This window comes from Mastigoproctus giganteus, chromosome 4 (assembly GCF_048544385.1).
Source record: "Mastigoproctus giganteus isolate SK-2022 chromosome 4, ASM4854438v1, whole genome shotgun sequence".
In the NCBI taxonomy this organism is placed as follows: Eukaryota; Metazoa; Arthropoda; class Arachnida; order Uropygi; family Thelyphonidae; genus Mastigoproctus; species Mastigoproctus giganteus.
Genome location: NC_143578.1, coordinates 89,654,966 through 89,681,798, shown reverse-complemented (window position 1 = coordinate 89,681,798; position 26,833 = coordinate 89,654,966). Strand labels below are relative to the sequence as shown.

The window sequence follows — 26,833 nt, the reverse complement described above, 5'->3', positions numbered from 1 at the left end:
TTATTTGCAAAATTCACAAGTGATGCAGTTTTTTTGTCCGTCACTGTAGGTGCTCTACCTAACAATAACAGCTCCTTACTGTTCTAATATTTAAATTAATTTATTTTTTTTAAATTTCCTTTTGATCATTTTTGCTTCTTTTATGAAGTTAATGCAAATGAATTTGAGAAAAGTTAGGAACTGTATCATCTAATTCTCGTTTAAGAAAATTCTCTTTTTTACAATGATAAAATACACACATAAAAAGGGCAATCAGAATTGGCAAGCTTCGATTGGATAATAAAATATAAATCTTACATAAAAATTCCCTTTGAAATGTATTTCATGGAATTTTAATAGTAAGCAATATGTATTTTCTTTTTTATTGCCTTTTAATTTGGTAAAGCCTTTCCCTATCCCCTTCCCCAACTTTTTTCGTTCTATTAGTTTGCCTTGATATTCGTGGACGCTAAGGCTGTAGTTGCTTAAGAATGAGATAATACAGTACTTATATTTACTATTTTAGCCATACTTTATACGTATTTAGTTATCTTCCAGTGGCCTTTTATATTTTGTAAAGACATAAATAAATAAATGTAAAATGTGAAGTAGACAAATTATTATTATTACAGTATTATGATTATTGTATTTTAATTTTACGAAATTTCATTCCAATAGGTGGACCCACCCGGAAAGTAATGAGTTACATACATATATCAAATTCAATTCAATATTTTTGATCTGAATTTTCTTGGTTCTGCCCTCTATTGACGAAATTACGGAATTGCTGCCGATGTGGGTGGTAGGTGTGTTCTGTATTCGAAGTTAGCATACGTATAATTTGACAGTTACTGCATGCTCTGTGTCTATGTATAGAGTAGAAAATATTATTTTATCTGATTTTTATTAAAATTCTGCTGTTGGTACATGTTTAATAAAACTAGTGGGATATATATTAAATACTTAATCCACACGTGTATTACTTTCGGACAGTACGTGAATTATTGCCTGTTTCTTTTGCTTCGAAATGCTTTTAGATATCGTATATAAAAATATATTTCTGTTTCAGTCTTTCAATCACGTGGGCATTGTCGCTTTTGTGTAATGTCAGAGTGTACAAATTCCAGTGTTATTTTCTCTACATAATGTGCATTTTAAATTGTTTTCCACCCCCGTGTGCTTCACGTTTGTGTATAAAGAAAGGGAATGCGTGTTTCTCTTTTGTCATCAACACATAATATACTATGCATGTTTTGCATTTTGCTATAAATGTAAATGGCTATTTAATTTACAGGTTGTAGTAATCGGCTAGCAACAGAGATATGTCATTTTTTCTCTCAAGGTTTATCTGTGTGTAGCCTGTTTACTTACAATATAAACATACTTTAACATAATGCCTATGACGACAATTTGTTGCATACCTTTGATTCTGTTTGTTTTTCAGTATCGCATCTGCATAATAAACAGTATGCATAATGTTGACACTCCCTACTCCTTTTTTTTTTATACAGTGGTATTCGGTAAAAATTCAGAATTTGTGTACCTCTCCATACATTGACTAAAAGTCAGGAAGAAGGCAGTGATTGGCAGGTGCCACTCACTGTTTTCCCCTGCTCCCTGACCTCCTAGGTTGACATGGCTAGGGTGTTTAACCCCCCACTTGCCACTGTTTTAAAATTTGGGAACTCTTTTTCCAGTTTTAAAACAGCAGGATGGGGGAGGATAAACCCCCCCATCTAGGCTAAGCACCCCCTTCCTTGATGACAAAATCAAACAAAATGCCTTCACAATAATCACCCAATCACAGAACTCTGTCATACAATCACTCCATTCTATGACCACGCCCAGAGACAAGTGGTACCCAAGTAATAGATTTTAGCCTGGTATTTCAGTTCTGAGTGTGATTCTGATTGTTTTGACATTGTTAATATGAGCACACAATAAATAAGAATATGCTTTAAGGATACTAACCAGTACCACAAAGCTTACTAATTGTGATACACATCAAGTGCATCTGGTTTTTACAGGAACAAAGCTGTGCAGCATATATGCACATTAGCATTAGTAAAGGCACATGATGCAAGAAAGCAAGCTTATATAGCATCAGCCAAAAAAAAAAAAATAAATAAATAACCCCTTCTCATTTCACTCATACACTTGCTCCAGATGTTTGTCTAGTTCTGCCTTGAATCTATTTAAGCTATCAACTTCTACAATGACCCCAGGGGCTCACATCTGGTGAGTATGGGCTTGGCAAACCCAGGGTCCTGAGCTGGATATCATCATTCTTCTTTCTTGGTGATTCCCTTCTCTGTCTCTCAGGGTAACACAGGATTTTTTTTTTGGCTGGTGCAGCATAAGCCTCAGGCTTCCTTGCACCTTATGGCTAATAATAATAATGATGGATGGAAATTTGTTCCGGCAATTAACCACCCGCTGGTTAAAGGCAAACGTCTGCACATCTGTCCTACAACTGTCTTTCCTCAATTTGAATTTATGCCCTCTCAGGCAATTAATTGGATTGGAAAAGTGCAAATGTATCTCCCATACATAAGGGTGGCTCTAAAAGTGAAGTTGGAAATTATCGACCTGTCAGTCTGACTTCAGTAGTAGGGAAAATCATGGAGGCATTGATCAAGGGTGGAATTCAGGATCATTTGGATAGAATTGAAATTCTCAAGGATACTCAGCATGGTTTTGTAAAGGGAAAATCATGTTTAACAAATCTGGTTCGCTATTTCGAAAGGGTCACTCACGAGTTGGATTTAGGGAATAATTTCGACATTGTTTATTTAGATTTCAGCAAAGCTTTTGACTCAGTCCCACATGAGCGGTTGCTTTATAAGCTGGAACAGGTTGGAATCACTGGGAAAATCCTTAGATGGATAGAAGGATGGCTTCAGGGCAGGAGGCAGAGGGTTGTGATAAATGGCTATTCCTCAGATTGGGTTGATGTAAGAAGTGGGGTTCCCCAAGGATCAGTATTAGGACCACTGTTGTTTTTAATTTTCATAAACGACATTGATGAAGGGATAGAGGGCGTGATGTCTAAATTTGCAGATGATGTTAAAATTGGTAGAGTAGTTAATGATCACTGTCAAGCTGAGCTTCTTCAGAGAGACCTAGATAGACTTCAAGAATGGTCAGAAAAATGGCAGCTGTGCTTTAATCCAACAAAGTGTAAGGTATTACACCTGGGAAACAGTAATCCCAAAATAACTTATTCACTTGGTGGAGTTCAACTAAACCCAGTACTGGAGGAAAGGGACTTGGGTGTTACGATACGGTCAGACATGAAATTCTCTGAGCATTGTAAACAGGTTGCAAGGAAGGCCCATGGTGTCCTATCGATGATCTATCGAACTTTTGCAAGTAGAGATAGGGACGTGATAATCCCATTATATAAGGCCTATGTTAGACCACACTTGGAATACTGTGTTCAAGTATGGAGACCGCACCTAAAGAAAGACATCGAGCTTCTTGAAAGGGTGCAAAGAAGGGTAACTCGCCTGGTGAGATCGGCAAAAGGGCGTCCTTATGAAGAAAGACTTCGAATATGTGGGTTGCAGAGTTTGGAAACTAGACACCTTAGAGGAGATTTGATTGAGGTGTTTAAGGCTCTGAGAGGCATCAGTAAAATGAATGAGGACAAAATTTTCAAGATTATAAATGATGCTAGAACTAGGGGACATAAATTCAAGTTACGCGGGGAAATGTTTAGATTGGACTGCAGGAAGTTTTATTTTAGCCAGCGAGTTATAAATTACTGGAATAAGTTGCCTTCATGGGTGGTAGAGGCCGACAGTTTGGGGAAATTCAAAGGTCATCTGGATAGTACTTTCGGGTAAGGGAAGCGCAAAGGATGATAGGATTAATTTCCTTTTTATTTAATTTTTAATTTCATTTTATTATTTTTATTTATTTATTAATTATTATTATTTATTTATTTAATTTTTGTTTTTATCATTGTTTTGTTCGGATTTTTTTTTTTTTTTTTTTTTTGGCTGGTGCAGCATAAGCCATAGGCTTTCTTGCACCATACGGCCGTTACTAATACTAATTATTCTGAGCAAAAGGAAGAATTCCATCAACATTGAGCATGCTCAAACCATTCAGGGCTTTATACACCGCATTCAGAGATCATCTTGCAGGTGTCTAGTCTCCAGACACTGCAATTTGCAAAACCTAAGCCTTTCTTTGTAAGAGCAGCCCTTTGTTCCATTCACTAATCTTGTTGGCCTTCTCTGTACTCGTTCCAGCAGCTCTACATCCGTCTTAAAGTGAGGCCTCCAGACCTGTATACAGTACTCAAGGTGTGGCCTGACCATTGCCTTATACAAGCGGATAATCACCTCCTTAACCCTACTAGAAATATTCCTGTATATCATTGACAAGACACCATAAGCTACTCTTTCAGACAGTCTGCACTGCTCGGAAAATTTATCTGCCTGCACAATTACCCCCGGGTCCTTTTCATTCTCTACCACTGTCAGTGTAGTACCACACAGTTGGTAAGTTACTCTGGGGTTACTGCTTTCCATATGCAGTACTTTACATTTGTCAATGTTAAACTTGAATGTTATTATTTGATAGTTGGCACATATTGCAAAATAAATTGAATGAGGATGAAGTTTAGAATAAACACTTGGAATGTGCCTAACTTAGAAGAATCTGATAAAATTGCTGTAAACACTTGCTCACTTGAATTTTTTTGTTTTATATTAACTTGGAAAGTTGGACATGTAATGTCTGAAGAAAGGAAAAGTGTTTGGAAAGGCAGACTGTCTGGCTTAAAGTTGGGTGTGTGTGGCAATGCCTTTAGTTTTGAAAAATTTTCAAATAGGCTACTCACTTGGCTTTTGAGAATTTAAGTAGATTATTCAGTGATTTTACCCAGTTGGCTTGCATTGGTCTGGTAGAATCTGCTCTCAAAAATTTAAGGAAATGCAATTGCTATTATATGGTGCAGTCTTGAAAAAAATAATAATTGAAGTGAATCAGTTATTAAAAAGCTGGGAGAGACACTGCTTCCCTCTTTTGGAGTAAATGTACGATTTATATTATACTGACAGTAATAGGTGCTGACTGCGATGTGATGGTAGAGTTGTGCTCATTGTAGTTGTATGGTATTTCTCCCTTCTCAGCGGTGAAACTTCCACCTGGGAGGTTATGTTGGTCTGTCTCCCTCCTGCAAAAAATCAGAATTTGGTACTATGCTTGCATTTGTTATTTACATTCAAAAAAATAAACTGATTTTTTTTTTTTAATGAATTAATAGTAAAATACAATGCAAGTAAATGTCTCAATAGCTGACCATGCCTCAACAATTTTTATCTGTAATCCATAACTGGTCAGTTTTATCCTGGAATGTGGACCTTGGTCTTAAACTCTCTTGCCACCAATGAATTAACTGCTGTGATTAAAACTGTTCATTATTAGTGGGTTTCAACTGACACAGTTTTGTATATTTTCATGTAAGCAAAACCAAAAATAAAGTGTGGAATGTTGCATGCCATTTTTAAACAACATCAAAACAATTGGTTAAAAAAAAAAAGACTAAATTTAGGTTTAGACATTTTTAGATTGTAGTTATAGTAATTTATCAGTTCTAAAAGCATGGTAGGGCATTAATACATAGGATGTAACATTTAAAATGTAATACTATAACACCTAGGAAATATGCAAACACTTAGGAAAGATTTCTAGACTTTTATGCTGTGTGAGATTTAATATTCTTTATCTAAGAATATATACAAGATGCTTCATACATTTGGACTGTACTTTCAGGATCAGTTCAGGACCCAAAAACAATGAAAAAAGTTTATATAAAACATATGTCCATAATCGCTTTTATTTCTGAGTTATAGCTTGTTTTGTATTTTAACAGTTATCCCCTTAACTTTTAAAGGAAATGCTCAGAATGGCTTCCTTGGCTGCCATTCTGAGCATGCTGTAATATGTTACTGAGTATGCCTTGTCACAGACTGTCAGATGCATTCAAGAATTCCAAGTATTATTGTTTAGATTTGCTGGCATTCTTGTTGTATTGGTGAAGAATTTAAACATTGTAAATAGGAGTTGTGATGGATTTCTGAAGACTTTGGAGGCAAAATTGGGTGGATTCAGATCTGGAGAGTGAGCAGGTCATGTAATAGTCTTGTGTTTATCCAAATAGTCTGGCTGCTCAACTAAATGCTGTTGTTTATAAATTGCATACAACTTTAGGCAGTAAGAGGAACTTCATTCGGTAAACTGTGTAAATCATTTGTTAGTCGGTCTAATGAACTTCATACCAAAGTGCATAAAAATGATGTGCATGTTGGTAGCAAACTTTTTGATTGCTGTGAACCATACTGAAATGAATGAAACAAAATTTTATCTGCATGTTGATACCTTATATTAAAAAAAAAAAAAAAAACCCTAAAACCCCTTCTGTATGGAAAATGCAACCAGAGGAATTTAATTTCTCTAACTTTGTTTTATTATATTAAATAAACATTTGAAATTGACTATGAATTTTTTGTGACAGCATATTGGTCATTTTGAATTCTGCTGGGCAGTATGCATTACCCAGAAAACTATGGCCAGCTCCAATAATTAAAACTGCAGACAATTTTGATACTGATGTCACTGGATATGTGCAAAATTGAGAAATATGCTAACTGGTACAAATAAAACTTATAAATGAAATCAAATCCTCCCATATACATTTTCCCACCAAGATGTTGTCTAACTGGTTATGCAGTATTTTCTGTTTTCATTTCGATATGTTATGAATTGAGGCTTTTTTTTTTTTTTTTTTTTCTGACATTTAACAGACACCATTCAAGCAAAACATCTTCCTTCCTTCTAGGCATTTCTCAAGCATCACGTGTCATCTCATATATACCAGAAACAGGTGTCTAAACTTGCCATAAATTTTTGGATTTTGCAGGCTAAATGTGAACAGCTGACAAAAATAACATTCACTTTGCATCTGCCTGACATCACATGAGCATTTGGATTTCAATCCAGGGAATGAGTGACCTTAATTCTGCAAAAATGATAAAAACTTTATTATTATTATTATTATTACTACTTTCTTTTGCTTATTCTTCTTCAATATGTCAATTTTTTTTAATCAAGTTTAGCAAATCGTAATTAGTAGATTATCATTTTTAATGTGGTAAAAGAGTTAAATTATTTATAATTAAAACATTTTTTTTTTAATTGAGGGTGTAAGTGATAGAAGGTTAAGAATTAAAGTAAATCAGCATTTGTTTGGTTTCCCGGTAGCTTTTGGATAAAGAGTTTTTTTTTTTTTTTTTTTCTCTAATTCAATTAATTTTCACAAGCTTTGATTGTCAAGCTTTTATTATTATCATTAGCCATATGGTGCAAGGAAGCCTGAGGCTTTGCTGTACCAGCCAAAAAAAAATAAATTTGTGAGTTACCCTGAGAGAGAGAGAGAGAGAGGGAGGGGTGTCAGAAGTAGAAGGGAATCACCAAGGAAGATAAGAATGATGGTATCTAGCTCAGGACTCTGGGTGTGCCAAGCCCATACTCACCAGATGTGTGCCTTTTATTAATGTATTCCTAAGAATTCACCTTCTACAGATGTCGGAACCCGTACTGTTTGATGAACTGTTACAAATATTTTAGACATTTTAAATGTAACCTTCTTCAAAGTAGCAAAATTGTGTGTCAGCTGTAGGTTTCCATTCAAACCATGTGGTTTTGTTTTTTCAAATTAAACCACTTCATTTCATTACACAGTGAGGATGCATAATGCAGTTTATAGATAATCAGATTGTTTTCTTCACACTAATAGATTTCTCAATGGTTTTGGATTAGCTCACTGACAGCTTAATTTTCACAATACATTGTCTGCCAGTCATTTGATTAGGGGAATTTCTGAAGCCTTTCTTTACGCTTTAGGCCAGGCATGGGCAACCTTTTCTAGTTCGGAGGCCAAATTATCATTCTGTCTCCAAGTCAAGGGCCGAACCAATTTATTAAATAAAATAAATTAATATTAAATGAATTAAAACAAGTTGTTACTTCATATTTCATTTATTTATAATATAATGCTTTGGTATAAAGCTCTACATAAATTTTATAATATAATGAACGACATGACAATTTAATGTGAAGATTGGCCTTGTACTTGAACTACGAGACTATCAATATTGACGTTAATATTACTTATGGATAATCACATAGAATTTGAGATTTTCGTCCGTTATTCTTATCCGAATTTTTGGTTTATTGTATTTCATCCTCGAAAAAAACTGTTCACACATATGTGCTGCTGAAAAGACAAATGATTTTTCTTGAAAAGGCACGTAAATTTGTATATTTTTTTTTTTTCCATAAAATAAAATTTATAAAAATCCGTCAAAGCAATATTGTTAAATTGTGATTTTAGCACTAAATCCACCTGAAGCTCAATAAGTTCCATCTGTAAGTTTCGTGGCACATTATTTACATCAGCATCCATCGGATGAACAAATATAGCGAATGTGGAGTCTGTTTTATAAGTCAACAAACCTTGTATCAAATTGCTCTATTAGTGCCTTCAGTTCTTCTCCATAACAATTATAAGGTATATTTTTATGAGTTGCTAGAGGTAGGAAAATGATAACAATTTTTAGCTTTTATTTGACTTTCCAACAATCTTAGTTTATTACAAAAAGCTCTGACATGTCCATGCAGTTCATGAACCAATTGTCCTTGTTTTTGCAATGTGAGATTCAGTTCGTTTAGGTATCCGGTGACATCTACAAGAAATGCTAAATCACACACCCACTCATCTTTTACTTGGTTAATTGTTTCCTTTTATGTCCATAAAATCTGCAATGTCTTGTCCCAGATCATAAAATCGTTTTAACATTTTACCTTTACTCAACCACCTCACTTCATAATCCGAAAATAGGTCTGCCAAATACTCCTTAAATTGGTGGTGATTAAGTGCACATGACTTAATAAAGTTAATACTGGCTACTACAACTTCCATAGCATTTGTGAATTTAATCGATTTTGCACACAGATTTTGTTGATGGATAATGCAGTGAAAATTTGTTAAATTTTCCTGATGGATCTGTAGTTCTATTGCTCTTTCATGAATTATTCCAATAAATCCCTTCCGTGCACCAACCATTGCAGGGGCTCCATCAGTGCATATGCCAGATAGTGAACTCCATTTAAGCCCAAATCTCTCGAAGACTGTGTTGACTGTTTCAAATATGTCTTCACCGGTAGTTGTTCCTTTTAACGGCCGAAGCGCCAGTAATTCTTCTGTGATGTTGAAATCCGCATCAACTCCTCGAAGAAATATTGCTAGTTGTGCTGTATCGGAGGCATCGGTGCTGTCATCCAAAGCAATTGAAAATGCTTTCAATATAGCAATCTTCTCTTTTAAACTTTTTTTGATATCATCAGCCATAATTTCTATCTGTCGGACAACAGTACGTCTCGACAAACGAATATTCTCGAAGTCTTTTTTTCTTTTCAGGACGTATTATATTTGCAACATCCAGCAGACATTCTTTGATAAATTCTCCTTCACCAAATGACTTAGAATACTTAGCAATTTTTTTCGCTTTCTACAAAGCTGGCTTTGACAATGCTGTGGTGCTGCATTCTTTGCTTGTTGAACATTTGCTGCTGGGTATCCAAGTTCTTCAACTTCTGTATTTCATCTTTTCGTAGTTGTCCAATTTTTTGGTGATCCGCATGTCTCTAAGTAAAGTGTCTCTTCAAGTTGTATTCTTTGTTGACAGATACGGATTCCTTGCACAGCAAACATACAGGAAATCCTTTATTCAGAATAAAATAATAATCCTCTGTCCAGTTGTCTTGAAATTGACAATTCTCTGCATCTACTTTTCTTTTTTTTGACATAACCCCTGACATTGTCCCAAATTTATAAGCGATATTCAGAACTGTTAAACAAACTGTCTTCTACACTGCAGGCACCGAACAGAACACATCAGTGCAGGCACCGAACTGACACATTGTAACACGTTCACACACACCACTAGTCAAAGTGAGAAAGAGATCGTGGTGGGAGAAAACATGGTGTGTTTTGCGCAAGTCATATGACGTCAGCTTAATGTGAGTTAGTAGAACACACTGTTTTCTCCCACCATGAATCAGACAAACTTCGCTGAAATAGATTAGGGCCGGATCAAAAGAAGTAGAGGGCTGGATATGGCCTGCGGGTTGCCCATATGTGCTTTAGGCTATAGTTGGCTGATCTGTGTAGGGGGACACCTCCGTAGCCAGGTGGGAAGGAGCAGCAGTGTGTAGCACACGCTTCTTGATTAGACTGGGGTTCGAGCCCGTCACCACCAAATACGGAGGATGCGGAAAGGTCAGGGAATGACCGCTGCATATTCCCGGAGCAATATGGCCTTAGTTGCTGATGCTCCTAAAAACCAAATAACAAACAAACTCTGTGTAGGGAGTAGGGTTTTTCTCAAGTTATTCTGGCCCACATGATATGCACAAATTGTCCTATGAACACTTCTACAGATAAATATATATATACACAGTAAACTCTTGTTGTAGTACTTTCAAAGAGGTTGGCCGCTATAGTAGGAAAGCATAAGTGGGATCCCTCTTCTTGGAAGCTATTTTTCATCAATAATTTGGTGGATAACATTAGCTTTTTTTTTTACAACATTTATGTATCAGTGGTTTATGTGTAAGTTTAAGACCTGTGCACTTAATATACAATGCTTGATTTTTTGAAACCGTCAATCTCTTTTCTTATAAAGAATGAGTTTTTAAAAAGATTTTATTAAATTAAACACACCTTGATTTATTTCTATATAAATATGATGAATATAGTATATTAATAATAATAATTCTGTCATTAGTTAGAATTTGTTGATGTTGAATACACAAAGGAAAGAGCATGAATAATATTGATTTGGGGAGAAGCATGCAAATACACTGACAAATATCTCGACTAAGTTTTAAAGAGCAGGCTATCAAAGGATCAAGTTAAGTAATGTGGAATAAATATCACCTGCAATGGAAAATTTTGTGAGATAAAACTGCACAGTTAATAATTCCTAGAATTTAGTCTTTCTGTTGTCCTTCTCCAAAATAAAACATCAAAAGGAAGGTGGATTATATTTGTGTTTATTCCCTTCCATTAAAAAAAAAAAAAAAAAAAAACCCTTACAGAAAAAGGCAACATTAATTAGAAAAATGCTTTAAGCAGGGGGTGCTATAGATATTAAATTCCCAGTGTTTCATATGAGCAACAATCTCCAGTGCTGTTAAATAATAGTAATTTTTTGATTAAAATGTAAATTAAATGCATGACTGAATAATTATTTGGTCATGCATTTAATTTTGTAAAGGACAGTTATTTACTAAATTAAACACTGTTATACCACATTAACGGAATTGTTGATGCAATAATTATTACTGAAGTAGTACTAACTGCTACTCTCATACTAGCAAAAAATTAAAATCAACTCAGATAAAATAAATAAAATTAAATATGTGGAACAGGGACCTATACTTGTCCCAACAAGCATAACCACCTTAATTAATAAATAAAAAAATAATAATAAATGTCTCAACAAGCATAGAGGCACCACTTCTTTTGTAAAGAATAGAACAACTGCAGCAGGAAACAAGCAAAGACACCCCCTTTTTCCAACCCCTGCACCAAATTGAATTAATGGATACAACCTCCCAATTAAGAATTAAAAAAAAAGTTTAGACCAACCACGTCTTCAAGAAGGCATCAGCCCTGTTAAAATTCCAAAACATTCAATTCTGTTATGGCCTGCTAAAAGCAGAACTATGGACTCCATTTGCTCCTTTAAGTATGCATTAATATTTCATTTAATTCAGTTACATACTCAATGAGTTATAAAGTTTGGGAAAATTAGTAGTTGGTTTGAATCATTGTTATGATGTGCCGACCGGGCTAGCCGGGTAGGTAAAGTGCCTGCCTGGCAACCCAAAGGTCGCGGGTTCGATTCCTGCCTCGGGCTGGATATCATGATGGTGCTGAACCAACCGGTTGGTTGGATATCCCGGCCACGATACACGAAGGAAGCAAGAAAAAACTGGTTCCTTCGTGTATTGATCACATCATACGAAATAAAATAAATTGTTATGATGTCATTATTAAGATTAAATTTTAAAATTCATGTTGATGAAATGATTAATTTTTATTTATTTGTTTTTTTTTTTTAATATATCAGCTAGTTACAAGACTTTCAAAACTTTGTATACAGCAGACTACATATTAATAGTTAAACTTTTATAAAAGCTAGCTCAACTGGAAGGTACAGAAAACAGTTAATTATTTGGCTTCCTAAGAAAACTTGAAATGCTTTGTAGCCAAATCATTAACTGTTTTCTGTACAATATCCTTCTGCATATGTTTCTCCTACCAGTTTTCTGTAAATGATGATACAGTATTTTGTTTTATTACAGTTATCAGGGGTTAAATTTGTTTGGCATCTGATAGATGTTACTGGATGTTCATTTTACAACTTCAATTTGTTCCCCCATCCATTCGCCTTTAAGGGCAGCTAGGAGTATAAATTATGGGTAATATGTGCACTAATGGCATGTCATAATTTGGCTTTTTGTAAGCCATTGTGTGTGAGTGTGTATTTATGGGAGGGGGGAAGTGCTATCTAAAAAGTTAGAACGAGGGAAGAAGGTATAAAAAGAAGAGTGGAAAAATGCATACAGTACAAGAAATTTAAAAAAAAAAGGTGGGATAAATTATGTAAATCATAATTAAATAGGTGCCTCCGTAGCCAGGTGGGCAGGAGCAGCAGTGCGTAGCACACGCTTCTTGATTAGACCGGGGTTCGAGCCCATGACCACCAAATACGGAGGATGCGGAAGGGTCAGGAAATGACCACCGCATATCCCTGGAGCAGTATGGCCTTAGTTGCTAATGCTCCTAAAAACCAAATAACAACAACATAATTAAATAATTTTCAATTCAGCAAAAAAGCTAAAATAAATTTTTTATTGATATATAATCTATACAATATCGGTGTAGATACACCATAGACAACTCTTAAAGAAAAAACTACAATAGTAGTGCAAAGGGCATAATTTCATCTGTATCTCATATTGTGCTCATTCTTCACAACAAGTTACCATGTATTACACTACCTTGAATAAGTAATGCTTCACTAATAGAGAAGACTTGTTACTTATTCTTGTTGGGTACCACCACCCCAACTGCACAGTTCAAGGCTTGTTTGTATATGTGTGGGATAATAACTACTATCCACTTGTCCGTATTAGACTTAGAAAAGCAAAAAGTAGAGGGAAAGTTATATTAGGAGAAGAAAAGAAATGGTGTCGAAGAATGAAAGAGACAGTAACTACTTCGCCGACCGGGCTAGCCAGGTGGGTAAAGTGCCTGCCCGGCAACCCAAAGGTCGCGGGTTCGAATCCCGCCTCGGGCTTGGATCAAAGTACTGCAAAAACCTTGGGAGGTGCACTATGGCCACAGAAGCCGATGCGCCAACAACTACCAAACATAAAAAAAAGTAACTACTACAACTCACACCACTCAAATTCAAACTCCTCGAATAGGCAGTGCTTCCCCAGAGGGGAAGACTGTTGTTACCTATTCTCAGAAACTCTGTGAATATCAGGCTCCCCCTGGTGACCGTCTGGGTGGTGGTGGTGCCCACCAAAAATAAGTAACATTAGTCTTCTCTATTAGTGAAGCGTTACTTATTTGAGGTAGTGCAATACATGGTAACTCATTGTGAAGGATGAGTTCAATATGAGATATAGATGAAATGCCCATTACGCTACTATTGTAGTTTTTTCTTTAAGAGTTGTCTATGGTGGACCTACACCGATATTATGTAGATAATCTTAAAATATTATGCCTAGTAGTATTGTTTCATTTTAATTGATATATAAATAATAATTAAAAAAACCCTGATATTTTCCATGTTAACATATGAGGTACATTAAAAAAGTTCCTGGAATTTTACTCTAAAAGTTTATTGAGGGAACAGTTGGATTTGCTAACCTAATCATCTTCAAAGTTCATTTCTTCTGCACATATTTTCTCCAAGAATTACTGAATTGCCATTGCCGTGATTGGGCAAATTGTCATAGTGCGGGATCCAGCCATTCTTCCTTTTTTGAGGTTGTCTTTGTTTCACATTCTCATGTAGTGTCAAAATGTTAATGCAGTAATGCTTCTTTCCCAAGTCACAAATTCGTGGTGTGCTATGCCCTCATCGTCGTGGAAAAAAAAAAAAAAAAAACGATCAGCATGACTTTGATGTTGAATTTTGTTGCACAAGCCTTCTTAGGCATGCGGAAATTTTTGTGTGCCATTAGGATGATTCCACCTTCGTCTAGGGGTTGTAGACAAATGCTCAACTCCTCACCCCCAGTGATCACTTTTCTTAAGGATGCTTTGATCCTGCATAGATTTTTCAAACAAATAATCTCTGACTTTCCTACAGTCCATTTGATTGTCCGATAGCAAGCGTGAAACAAATTTTGCATACGTGCAACACATCCCTAAATCTTGTCAGGTTTGTATAATATGCAGCCTACAGACAGTCCAACTTCATGAGAAATCTCAACTGTCATTTGCCTATCATTTCTCACGAGTACCTTCACTTTCATGACATTTTCGTTGTTTTGTGATGTTGAAAGACATCCACTGCTTCTATGGTTGTTTTTTTTTTTTTTTTTTTTTTTGTCCAGATATCCCTACAAAATGCACCCGCAACATGTTAGCATAATATGAAACATTTATTGTTTGAATATCTGGATAAAGTGCTATAAAATTTTTTTAGTTTAAATAAATATGCCCAATTTTTTCTGCATATTGAGCAGTATGCAGTTGGTTTGGTGATGGTAAGTCTTACTCAAATGCTGGATTGCTGTTTAGTCTCCGGATTTGTATCCATGATTCATCACATTGACAATTGAGAAAAGTTGAGAATAAATTTGGGTTTGTTTCATGTATGTCACAAATTTACAAATTTTCAATCCTTTTGATTTTGTTTGTAAGGTTATATGGACCCATTTTGGACAAATGCAGGGCATGGTGTTGTGCATTCAGAGGAGACACTCAGTTTTGCTACTAACTCACAATGGGTGTCTATGAATAGTCTTCTGTCTTTCTGTTAAAGGAAGATAGAAGACTATTCATAGTCTTCATACAACTTTCCAAAAGAATTCTGTGCATGGCAATGAAACAAGATATGATGAAGACTTCACATGTACTGAGGAGTGATTGCTCTATCACAACTTTGCAGTTGTTGAATTATTGTATCTGTAGCAAAAAAATAAAGTGCATACATCTTTGAATCTACTCTTCTAATTGATAACCCTGTATAAAGAACAATAATTTCTTAATTAGATATTCATAAGATATGACACACACTACAGCTAGAGATACAAATCAGTCGATAGATTATTAGCTATATGGTGCAAGGAAGCCTGATGCTTATGTTGCACCAGCCAAAAATATTTGAGTTAGAGAGAGAAGTAGAAGGGAATTGCCAAGAAAGAGAAGAATGATGATATCCATCTCAGGACCCTGGGTGTGCCAAGCCCATAATCACCAGATGCGAGCCCCTGAACATGCTTTAGAATTATAAGTTTTTCATTGGTTTACATATTAAGTATTTTTGATACTTCTTTTCCATTGATCATACCATTTTCTCTTTCTTTCTTGCTCAAAGAAACTAATAATACTGATCCACAAACCCTTCACTATTAAATATTAACATCAGTCAGTTCCATCAGGAAGACTTGAATTCAACTGCTGGTGTTTATAAACAGGCCATTTTTATTAAGTGAAGGTTTTTTTTTTTTAGTTTTATAGTGCATTGTTTGGAAGGTCATATTTTATGTCCACCAAAAATTAATTTTTGCTAAATATAGTTATTTATGTTTTATTTAAAGTATGTTATAGACTCCTTGATGGCAGTTGTTTGCTCCAGATATTATAAAATCATGCAAGCAGTAGCTGACCACGTCCATTTATACTCTGGACAAAATGATAGGAATTTGTGAAAGGTCACACACTGATAAAACTACAAAAGATATATCATGAATGATTTTAACGTAATGTGCAATATGATAAAACTATGAGAAATAGTGTATTGTTCTGGGAGAAACTGATTATGGACAGACCAAAGTTGGATCATTCCTCAGTGAAATTACTTTGGGAACATCATAAGGAACATGGGGGTCTGTGTCCACAATGAGAATCCTCAACAGCAGTTTTGCATGATATGTAGCCATCTGCCACCTGTTTGGAGAAGTCTGGGTTTGATTCCTGTTGATGACTGGCAGAATTTTTGAAGTTCTCTGTAATCAAGGCTGTAGTTAGCTGATCTCAGACATGGAAGTAGGATCCCTCCCCACGAGTTATTCTGAGTTTTTTTTTTAACACTGTAAAACATGTAAATAATCTCATGAATGCAAAACTTCTACAGGTAAATACACAATATGGATATGTGTAACAAACTCTGGCACTGTTAATTTAAAATTGTCAACAGTGAGATTGTGGGAATTACTTAATGAAGTGTTCAGAGACAAGTGAATTGGCTGTGGCTTGCAGACTTTACCTAGCCGGCTTAATTTCCCAATTTGAAATTCATATCCATTATCATAAGCTAGTTATGGGTAAGGCATGACAAATGTGGTTGCCATGGTAACTACGAAATTTGCCTTCACAGCTAGTATTTTACAACAGGTCAGTTTAGTGGCTGTGAGGTTGAATTGCCAATTCTTTGTTTTTTGATCACAATGAACAAAAATAGTCTGTTTGACATGACTTTCAACAAAGGTACAGTATGGATCCTCATTATGGATGCTAAATGGTTGACTGCATTATTTTAAATAATGAATATTACTGACTGAAAGAACAGGGCAAAAAATAGCCTAATCAATTGTTTTTTTTTTTTTTTTTAAATTTTTTTTCTGAAAACCCCAAGCATGAGAGATATTAGAACCTATAATACTTAGTACCGTGCTTGGGTTTGGGTTGAGAAGACGAAAGAAGATATTTGTTGACATTAGACTTGAATTTCTGTAGATTGTAATTTTCAGGAAATACGTATGAAGGAAAGTTGTTCCAGAAAACGGCAGTTGAATGAATGAACGAGGAAGATGAAAAGTTGGTTCTGTAAGTTTGAAGTTGGACAGTAAATGGATGTTGGCTGGTGGCGGAAAGTGTTTGGACTGTTTTGAAAGAGAGAGCGGGAATTATAGAAGCCAATTCAGAAGAACAGTGCCCATGGAAGTATCTGTAGAAAAGGCATGCAGCAGAAACAGTACGTCTATGAGACAGAGTGGAGAGACTCAGAGAGGAGTCATTAATTAACCTAACTGCCCTCTTCTGAATGGAATCTAGAAGCCTGAGAAAGGTTTTGGGGGCACCGCCCCCAGATGTGAGAACAATATTCCACGGTAGGGCGAATCTGCAATTTGTACAGAGTGAACAGCTGTTTGGAAGAAAAGCCGAGAGCGAAAGAGAAAACCAAATTTTTTAGATGCAGAGGAAGCATTATTTGTAATATGTTTGTGCCAAGTGAGATTAGAAGTCAGGGTAATCCCCAAAAGAGATATATCATTTTACCTAGAAATTGGAGTGTCACCAAAGATGAGTATAGGAGCAGAAGAATCCTTTTTGTGAGATATAAAACAAGACTGAGTTTTAGAATGATTGAAATCAACTAAGTTGTCTTTGCCGCACTGGAGATCGGCATTTAAGGAATCGGTAGCTGATATTTGAGAAGTTTAAGCTGATTGAGCAGGGCAGGGTTTCTCAAAGTGGAATGCAATGTGCTATCATTGGCAGAACTATGGATAGGATTTCCAGTCAATGGAAAAAAGTCATTAATATACAAGAGGAAAAGAGTGGGGTAAAGAATTAAACCTTGGGGACACCAGCATTAGTGGAGAAGTTAGAAGACAGAGCCATTTACCATCACCCTCAGTGAGCGATCAGACAGAAAACTGGATAACCAATTACAAAAAACAGTTGGCAAACCATAAGATGGAATCTTGTTTAGAAGATCTTTATGCCAAGCACGATCGAAAGCCTTTGAGATGGCAAGAGCAACTGCTTGTGTTTCACCAAACTTTTCCATCGAATTTGTCCATAAATGGGTAACATAAGCCAGAATATCACCAGTGGGTCGACACTGATGGAATCCATACTGGTGATCGTTGATCGGACGGAAGGTTTCTAGGTAGTTTAAGAGTTGGCAGTTAATTGATTTCTCCATTACTTTAGGAAGAGTAGAAGCAATTGTAATGGGACGATAATTGGATGGGAGGGGTTTGTCACCATTTTTAGGAACTGGCTGGATATGAGCAAATTTACATGGCACCTCCATAGCCAGGTGGGCAGGAGCAGCAGTGCGTAGCGCACACTTCTTGATTAGACCGGGGTTCGAACCTGTGACCACCAAATATGGAGGATGTGGAAAGGTCAGGGAATGACTGCATATCCCCAGAGCAATATGGCCTTAGTTGCTAATGCTCCTAAAAACCAAATAACAATAACAACAACAATGAGCAAATTTCCAAGCAGAAGGAAAAACACCTTTGGAATAAGAAAGTGAAAAAAGCGGCAAAGAACAGGAGTAAGTTCAGGAGCACAGGTTTTGAGAACAAGTGGAGAAATACCATCAGGACCTGGAACTTTCTTAGCATCAAGATTCGACAAACTCCTTCTGACTTCCTTTTGACGGAAGACCACTGGAGGCATTGAATGGAGTGTGTTGGGAATGATGGGAGGTGTTTTACCAAGATCATTAATATATGAATTGGAAGAAAAATGGGATGTTAGCAGGTCAGCTTTATCCTTGGCTGAAGTGACAACAGAACCATCTGGTTTGGACAGAGGTGGGAAAAGAAATGGGCAAAAGTTGCAGCCAATAGCTTTGGCAAGGGACCAGAATGCTCGGCTACCATTAGGGCAAGAAGCAAGTTTTCTATACTTAGCCTGTTCAAAATCTAGTTTGGACTGATTAATGACTACTGTACAATTGTTTGCGAGCTTTGGTGTAGGCAGTAAACGAAACTGAAGAATTGGAAACAAGCCAATTACGATATGCAACATTCTTATCATGAACATCCTTAGCACATTTATTGGAAAACCAAGGTTTAAAGGACGAGATTTTAAAGTGGAGTGTGGAATAAAGGATTCCATTCCTGCAAGAATAATTTTACTGACATGATCTGAGCAAACATTGACATCAGAAGTTTTGAAACAGTAATCCGACCAAGGAAAAGAAGAAAAGAAATCTTGCAGGTCATCCCATTTTGGATTCTTGTAATGCCAAATGACACGGGGTTGGGAATAGCTGTGAGATAAAGGCTCCATTGGAGAAGAGACAATCACCAAGTTGTGATCTGAGGTACCTAAAGGATCACTCACTTCGACTGTGTACTTAGAAGGGTTGTTTGTGAGAAAAAGATCAAGCGTGTTGCCTGTATGGTTAGGATTGTCCGGTATTCTTGTAGGTAAATGAACAATCTGTGCAAGGTCATTAGAAATTGCAAAAGCCTCAGCATCTCGACCAGCTGGGTCAGTGTGACTAAAAAACGGAAGCCAGCTGGAGTTGTGAACATAAAATCACCAATGAAAATTACCTCTCTGCTAGGAAAGTTTGACTGGAGAAAGTCAAGTTGCAAAGAGAGGAAGTCAAAGAGCTCCAAGTGATTAGTGGAGTTGGGAGAACTGTAGAGACAACAGATGAATTTGACACGAGATGGAGAGATTTTAAGCCAGAGAAGATCGAAAAGAGGAGATTCTAAATTACCAAGTCTCTGACAGGGAATATCGGAATGGACATATGCACAAGTACCACCTTTGAGGCAAAAGGAATCATACAGCGAATAATTTGGGCAACTGAGATGAGCAGTAGTTGAATCAACCGACAACTGAGATTCTGTCAGAAAAAGTACTTGGGGTTTGGCAGACTGCAAGTGGAAATGGACATCGATGAGATTAGAATTGAGACCACGTATATTTGTGAAATGAACTAGGTGTGTTTGGGAGGTTTAGATCTTTTCACAGATAAGCTTACTCTATTAGTTTGACAATTCATGGTGTATTCAATAGTAAGAAAAAGTGGGGGGGGGAGGCACATGCACAAGTAATGAAATTTTTGGATATGGCGTACACATGGTAAGAATATATCCAGATCCTTGACATAACGTGGCCTCAACAATGCCCCCTGCATACACACTACTCAGACTCCTTCCAGTCACTGTCTGGCAGAGTAGAGGTAGCAAGATTATACACTAGCTAATCCGGAAGCCTCCTAAAGAGTTACCAATAGGTTCGGTCCAGTGTGCTAACTAGTGGCCGGCCTGCGTACACCATTTAAGAGCTGTACTCTCGAAATGTAAGGAAGATTGGATCTCGCCGTGATGTTCATCATAACCTCAAAGTCATCAGTCATACTGCATGATGGAAGAGATAGGGACGGGCTGACCGGAACTTAGCTCTGGAGACTAAACATGAGTTCTACCACTTAAAGCCTCCAATAAGCAAAGTGGTGGTATTGCACCAGTTGATGAGTCATCTACCACCTAGTATTGCCTGGTAACACAGGGGCGACGATACTCCATGTGGTGTGGGTGCCACACCTCGACCCCTGCTTACATTGGTTTATACCTCGGTGGTCACCCACAGTGTGCTTGTGCATGGAGGTTATACCCAGGATTACTAACAGTCCCACCATTGTGAAGGTGCAAGCAGAGGATTTGGCTGTCAGACTGTCCAGACTTCGCCGAAATTAGGTCTACTTGACTTGAATGTCACCCGAATATCAGTTCCATCAGTGTTTTAGACTCCCAGGTAGCAAGTACAGTTTGTATGGCATATCTGAGAGAATGTCTGTGACAACCTCAAGGACCCTGTGAATATTAAAGTTACCTGAAGAACATTTTGCTAGCTCATTCAGCATCAGTACAGTAAACTATCCTTTGTAATTCAGGAAAAATAAATATTCGAAGGCTGTTCATTCGTGAAAACATACTTTTAATCTTATGGAGCGTGCATAACAGTTGTAACTTAGGAAGTGAGTGGGTAATACACATTAATGCTAGAAATGTGCATAATTTGATCATTTTGAGGTACTGGTTTAGGCAACAAATGTAGACATCAATGGGAATATCAGAAACTGGTGTCGTTTTGATATAATGGATTCAGAATCTGTATACAATGAATATGGCAAATACAATGTGTAGAAGAGGAGAAATAATTTGACAGAAGGAGAGGAGTGGGTTAATGTTTTCATTTGCAATGCATAGAGATTCAATACAAGTATAGCCACAGGATAACTATAGTGAATCATTATGGTGTGACAATGAGCATTGGGAAACAAAGAAGAGACTAGAATTGTGTAATAGACTAGATAGCTGTGATGAGTATAATGAATATCTTTACAGACAAATAGAATTGGCAAGCAAATCAGAATGTCCTGTTATGGAGAATTTAATTTTCCAGAGATTGACTGTAACTTGGAAGTGGATTGGTTACTCACTGGTAGTCTGGCATTTATGGAACTGCTTCTTACATCATGTTAGATGCTATGAGGAAAACAAATATTCTTGGTCTAGTTATCACTAAGGATCTATCAGATATTAAGAATCTTCAAATAAAAGAACTACTGGGAGGAGCAGTGATCATTAGTGTATTGAAGTGGGATTTAAAGAACTTCTAGAGAAAGGGACAAGTGGGATCAGATGGTAATTTTTACAAATGGGAAATGTTTAAGGAAGTTATTCTGGAAGCTGGCAAGCTTCTTGACAATACCAACTAAAAGGTATTGTTCAAAGTATAGACTGAAATGGATGACAAAAGAACTGATGACCTTATTTGGCAGAGAAGGAAGATGCATGGGGTGATTATAAATTATTGGGCTCTGACTCAAGGGGTTAGAAATGCTCAGGCAAATTGAAAGTCCTTAATTAAAAGTACAAAGAACAGTACCAAGGATTTCTCTGCTATGTTAGCAGTGAAAGGAATCGATTGTATTGGTTCACTTGCTATCTGTGGTAATGGTGTTGATGATAAGCTAAATAAATATTCTGCATCTGCATTCTCTGAATGCAGATGCAGAATATTTATTTTCCTGGTATCTGCATTCTCTGAATGCAGATACCAGGAATATGAAGATACTAGGATCTAGCTAATACTGATTGGTATTATCTAGATCACTTGCAAAGTTATTACGACTAAAAGTGAACATGTCACCAAGAGCTGACGGAATCTATCCAGTTATTCTGAAGGAAGCAGAAAAAAATATAAGCTGTTATAATAAGAGTATCCTTGGTTTCAGGAGATGCCTCTGTAGATTGGAGAGGGGGGGAAAACATTTCACAGAGGTGGCTCAAAGGGTGAAATGAGCAACTACAGATCTCTGTTTGACTTTATGCCAGGAAAAGTTGGCAATTACAGGATCATTTGCATGGATGTGGCAATATAGAAGAATCACAGCATGGCTCTTTGCTAAGGGCAGATCACTTTTGACTAATATGATTAGCTACTGTGAGAGGTTGTCAGCAAAGAACTGGATAGAAGGTAATAACTTTGATTTCAGTAAAGCTATTGATATAGTCCCACCTGAACAATGTGGAATTAAGAGCAAGTTATTAGTGGATGAAGTGATGGTTAAATTGCAGAAATGGTCATAAATGGCTGTTGCCATTCATGGACTAATATTAGGAGTGAGATCTCAGAGTTTGATTCTTGCCCATTAGTATTTTTAATATTTATTCATAAATGATATTTTAGGTATTGTCTAAGTTTGCTAATAATCTGAAGGTGGATAGGTTAGTCAGGTTATGCTACTTCAATGAGATGTAGATAATTATTTGGATTGGCTGAGAAATAGTAGCTGATGTTTAATTCTGGAAAATGCTAGGTCTTGAATCTGAGTAATAGTAATCATAGCGTAAGGCAGTGTTTCTCAAAGGGTGTGCCGCAAAATTTTCCAAGTGTGCCACGAAATTTAGAAATTTCTTCTTCTATGACTACGTAGGTGTGCCGCAAAATTTTTCTTCTTTGGAAAAGGTGCCACGAGAGTAAAAAGATTGAGAAACACTGGCGTAAGGTATACCATTTTGGATACTACCAAACTAGAGTTTGTAGAAAATGTAAAGGACTTCATAATAATCATAAAAGCTGATATGAAGTTTTCTGAATAGTGTAGCAGGCTGATAGGATGGCTCTTGGAGTTTTGTCAATTATATATTAGAGTTTTGCCAGTAGAGATAGAGGTAATTATTCTGAAGCATTGGTTAGACTGTATCTTGAATATTGCATAGTCTTGGAGACCCCAATTAAAAAAAAAAAAAAAAGTGTGTTTGTGTGTGTTGGAAAGAGTACAGAGAAGAGTGGTGAAAAAATTTTTGCACTTAGTCACATGCAAGAGGGCATGAGTTTAAAGTGAAAGGGGATAATTGGAGACTAGATGTCTGAAAATATTTAATTAAAGAGAAATTGATTGCTAGAGGTTTTAAGGTTGGAAATGCATAAAGAAATCTATTTTATAGATTTGTTTTTAATGAGGATTTTATTTTACCTTATTTTTTGGCTGGTGCTATATAAGTATCATTTTACCAATAATTTATCATCTTGTGTGCTTTCCAATTTGTTTTATTGATAACACTAGTAAGAAATAAAAATAAATTCTGTTGCTGCAATCGTGTAAAGATTGAAGGAATGCAGGAACATTAATTTTTTTTAGCATTTACAAGGGCCAGAACCATGGTCAACTCAAATGCATGTACTACTCTGTGATCACGTTAGTAACATGATCCAGTTTAAAAATTTTTGAACACAGCACTTCTTAATGTGTTGTGCAGGATGACAAAAGAACAGGCTCATTTGAAAAAACAATCTCCTTGATTTGATTTTCCTATATGTTGATTATTAATACTCTGATATTTTCTGCAATTTCGGGATTCATTAGTAGTAAAGTCTGCCAGTTTTTCCAAGGTTTTGGTTTAAAACTTTTTGAAACAAATTTTTGCCATTGGTTGTTGATTTTTATTTTTGCAACAAAAATAAAATCTTTTTTTTTTTTTTTTGCCCTGTTAAAAATTCAAAGTTGCAATGTGTCAAAATTTTATATCAATGTTCTTGTTTAAAGCTAATGAGTAAAAAATCAAACTCTGAACACTACATTTTTGTCCAGTTGACTAGTTAAGGCCCCATTTAACGTATCCTCAGTTTCATAAGCCATCAAAAACACCAGAAGGATGCTTTAGATAGTTTCTTATATTATTGGGATAATAATATTGGCCACATCAAATGGATGTTCCTTACAAATTCAATACCAGAAGATGATTTGCTTTTAGCATACTTTGTATGCCACTATTGAAGCAAGTTTCTTCAGTTGTATTTTCTCAAACAATTGATGGATTTGGAAATATTGATTTGTTACTACTAAAGTTGATTCAAAAGCTGAGTAGCTTTATTTCTTTTCATTTCATGATATTGGAATATTTTTAAGCATGTTTAATTTTGAAATGAAGATTGAAGTTATAATCTTTAAAAGTAGCAACTGGTTCTTTACAAATGAGGCAGACAGCCTTCTCTGATGATTCAGTAAAAAAACTAATTTGATGCCCATTCTGTTTTAAAATTGCTTTCCTTCTCTTTTTTTTTCCCCTCCCCTTTTAAAAAAATTATTTGAAAAAGCAATAAATGATACTAGAGTATTGTATCTGGAGTTTCTGTAGGATATCTTTATATGGTATAGAAACATTTATTCCACGCTGTTAGATGCATTAATTTTCACTCATTCTTTTCATTATCTATCTTATTTTGTTTCCTATTTTGATCAAATGTTTTTTTGTTTCCAGTTACATGATGCTTGCAGCTTAATTTCTCTTGTAATAGTGTGACCTAGTTGATGTGCCACTCTCATACTATGTAGCCCATATTAAAAATAACCTTATTAAATTTATACAATTAATTTTTTCATTTGAGTAAAAACTGTTAATTTTACTCCCAATATTTTGCAATATAACATAATTCAAAATTTTTAATATTTCAAGACAAAAAATATCAATTTAATATAAAATATGCTTCATTAATTTGAAAACAATGGCAAGAAAGACTATGACAAATTGAGAATTAATTTAATTAAAGAAGAAACATGGAGAAAACATTACTCTTCATTGTGGAACTCAGAAACAACAGAAGATAGTAGGGGTATCTACCAGAAGAGGAAACTATGGATGCAATAAACCTAGAAGAACTACAATGTTATTCAGAAGTCCAAGAACAGGAAGAATCCAGGACTAGATAACATGCATGTAGAACTGTTTAAATATGGTGGAAAACTAATTCAAGAAAGATTATTCACACAATTTAATAATATATGGAAATCTAAAAGAATACCAAAAGATTAGCAGATAGGACTGGCATACACAAAAATGGACCAAAAATGACAGTGGGAATTAGAGGAAACCCATTATTATTAATGGCATCAAAGCTATATGTAAATATATTAAAGTACAAACTGAACACAAAATAATACTTCGAAGAAGAACAGCATGGATTCAGAAAAGAAAGAGGATGCACAGATGCAATATTCACTCTGCAACAAAATATCGAAAAGAGAAGAACAAAATTTACCAATGTACTTATTGTTTATTGATTATGAAAAAAGCTTGCAATAGTTTGAATCGAAGACTATGGACAATTTTAGAAAATGATAACATCCTCCTTGAACTAATAAATGCAATAAGAAGTATATATATAAAGACACAAGTTAGCATAAAATACATGAATGGACAATTTTAGAACCTATGTCAACAAATAAGGGTGTAAGACAAGGTTGTGGATTATCACCAAACATTATTCAATATTTAGCAAAATATTGCAGTGAAGAAAAAACTTATAGCAGGTGGAATTCAGATATCCAACAACAGCAAAATTAGCACAATTCTATATGCTGATGATCAAGTACTTTTGACCAAATCAGAGGATGAATTACAGATATAAATGCACCATTTAAATACAGTAGCAAAGAACTGTAATTTAAACATAGCTTTAAAAACAAAACCAATGGCAATGTGTGGTAATGATATCAGACTCCATCTATTATTCTCTTTAGAGAAGTAAAGAGAGTAATAGATGGAAACCTCACTGAACAAGTAACTGAATTTAAATATTTAGGAAACAGAATTTCAGAATTTAAAAAGGATATGGAATACAAAATTTACAATAGAATTAATGGAATAATAAAAAGAAAACAAATGACAATACAAATGAAATTATGAATACATAACATAATATCAAAGGCAGCACTTAAACATGGTAGTGAAGTATGGACACTTGGGAAAAAGGTTAAACAATGTCTGGAAGTAAGAATTTCTCAGACCACTATTGGGATTAACAAGGCTAGATCACCAAAGAAACAGATAAAAAGAGAAAGACTAAACACCTCCAGCGTAATAGTAGAAATACAAAATTATCAGTTAAAATGGAAAGAATGAGTAGGGAGAGCCCACCAAAATTAGCAATGATTTTTTTTTTTTTTTTTATGAAAACCCCAAACACTAGAGGTATTAGAACCTATGGTACTTAGTACCGTGCTTGGGTTGGAGGTTGAGAAGACAAAAGAGTTATTTGTTGACGTTAGACTTGAATTTCTGTAGATTGTAATTTTCAGGAATGTATGAAGGAAGATGAAAACTTGGTTCTGTGAGTTTGAAGTTGGACAGTAAATGGATGTTGGCTGGTGGCGGCACATGTTTGGACTGTTTTGAAAGAGAGAGCAGGAATTATAGAAGCCAATTCAGAAGAATAGTGCCCATGGAAGTATCTGTAGAAAAGGCATGCAGCAGA

General features: G+C 35.7%; 1 protein-coding gene across 2 annotated transcripts in view; it reads left to right on the top strand.

The window, feature by feature from the left end:
• Nucleotides 1-738: 738 nt before the first annotated feature.
• Nucleotides 739-26,833, top strand: part of LOC150086894 (sorting nexin-6-like) — a 375,374-nt gene continuing 349,279 nt past the window's right edge. The window contains exon 1 of one of the 2 annotated variants that reach the window (XM_090371664.1): nucleotides 739-781. In XM_090371664.1, the coding sequence (XP_090227790.1) occupies nucleotides 773-781 (9 nt within the window). In that variant the 5' untranslated portion in view covers nucleotides 739-772. Of the gene's footprint in view, nucleotides 786-26,833 lie in introns of both variants that reach the window. The other variant, XM_090371665.1, reaches the window with a different exon arrangement.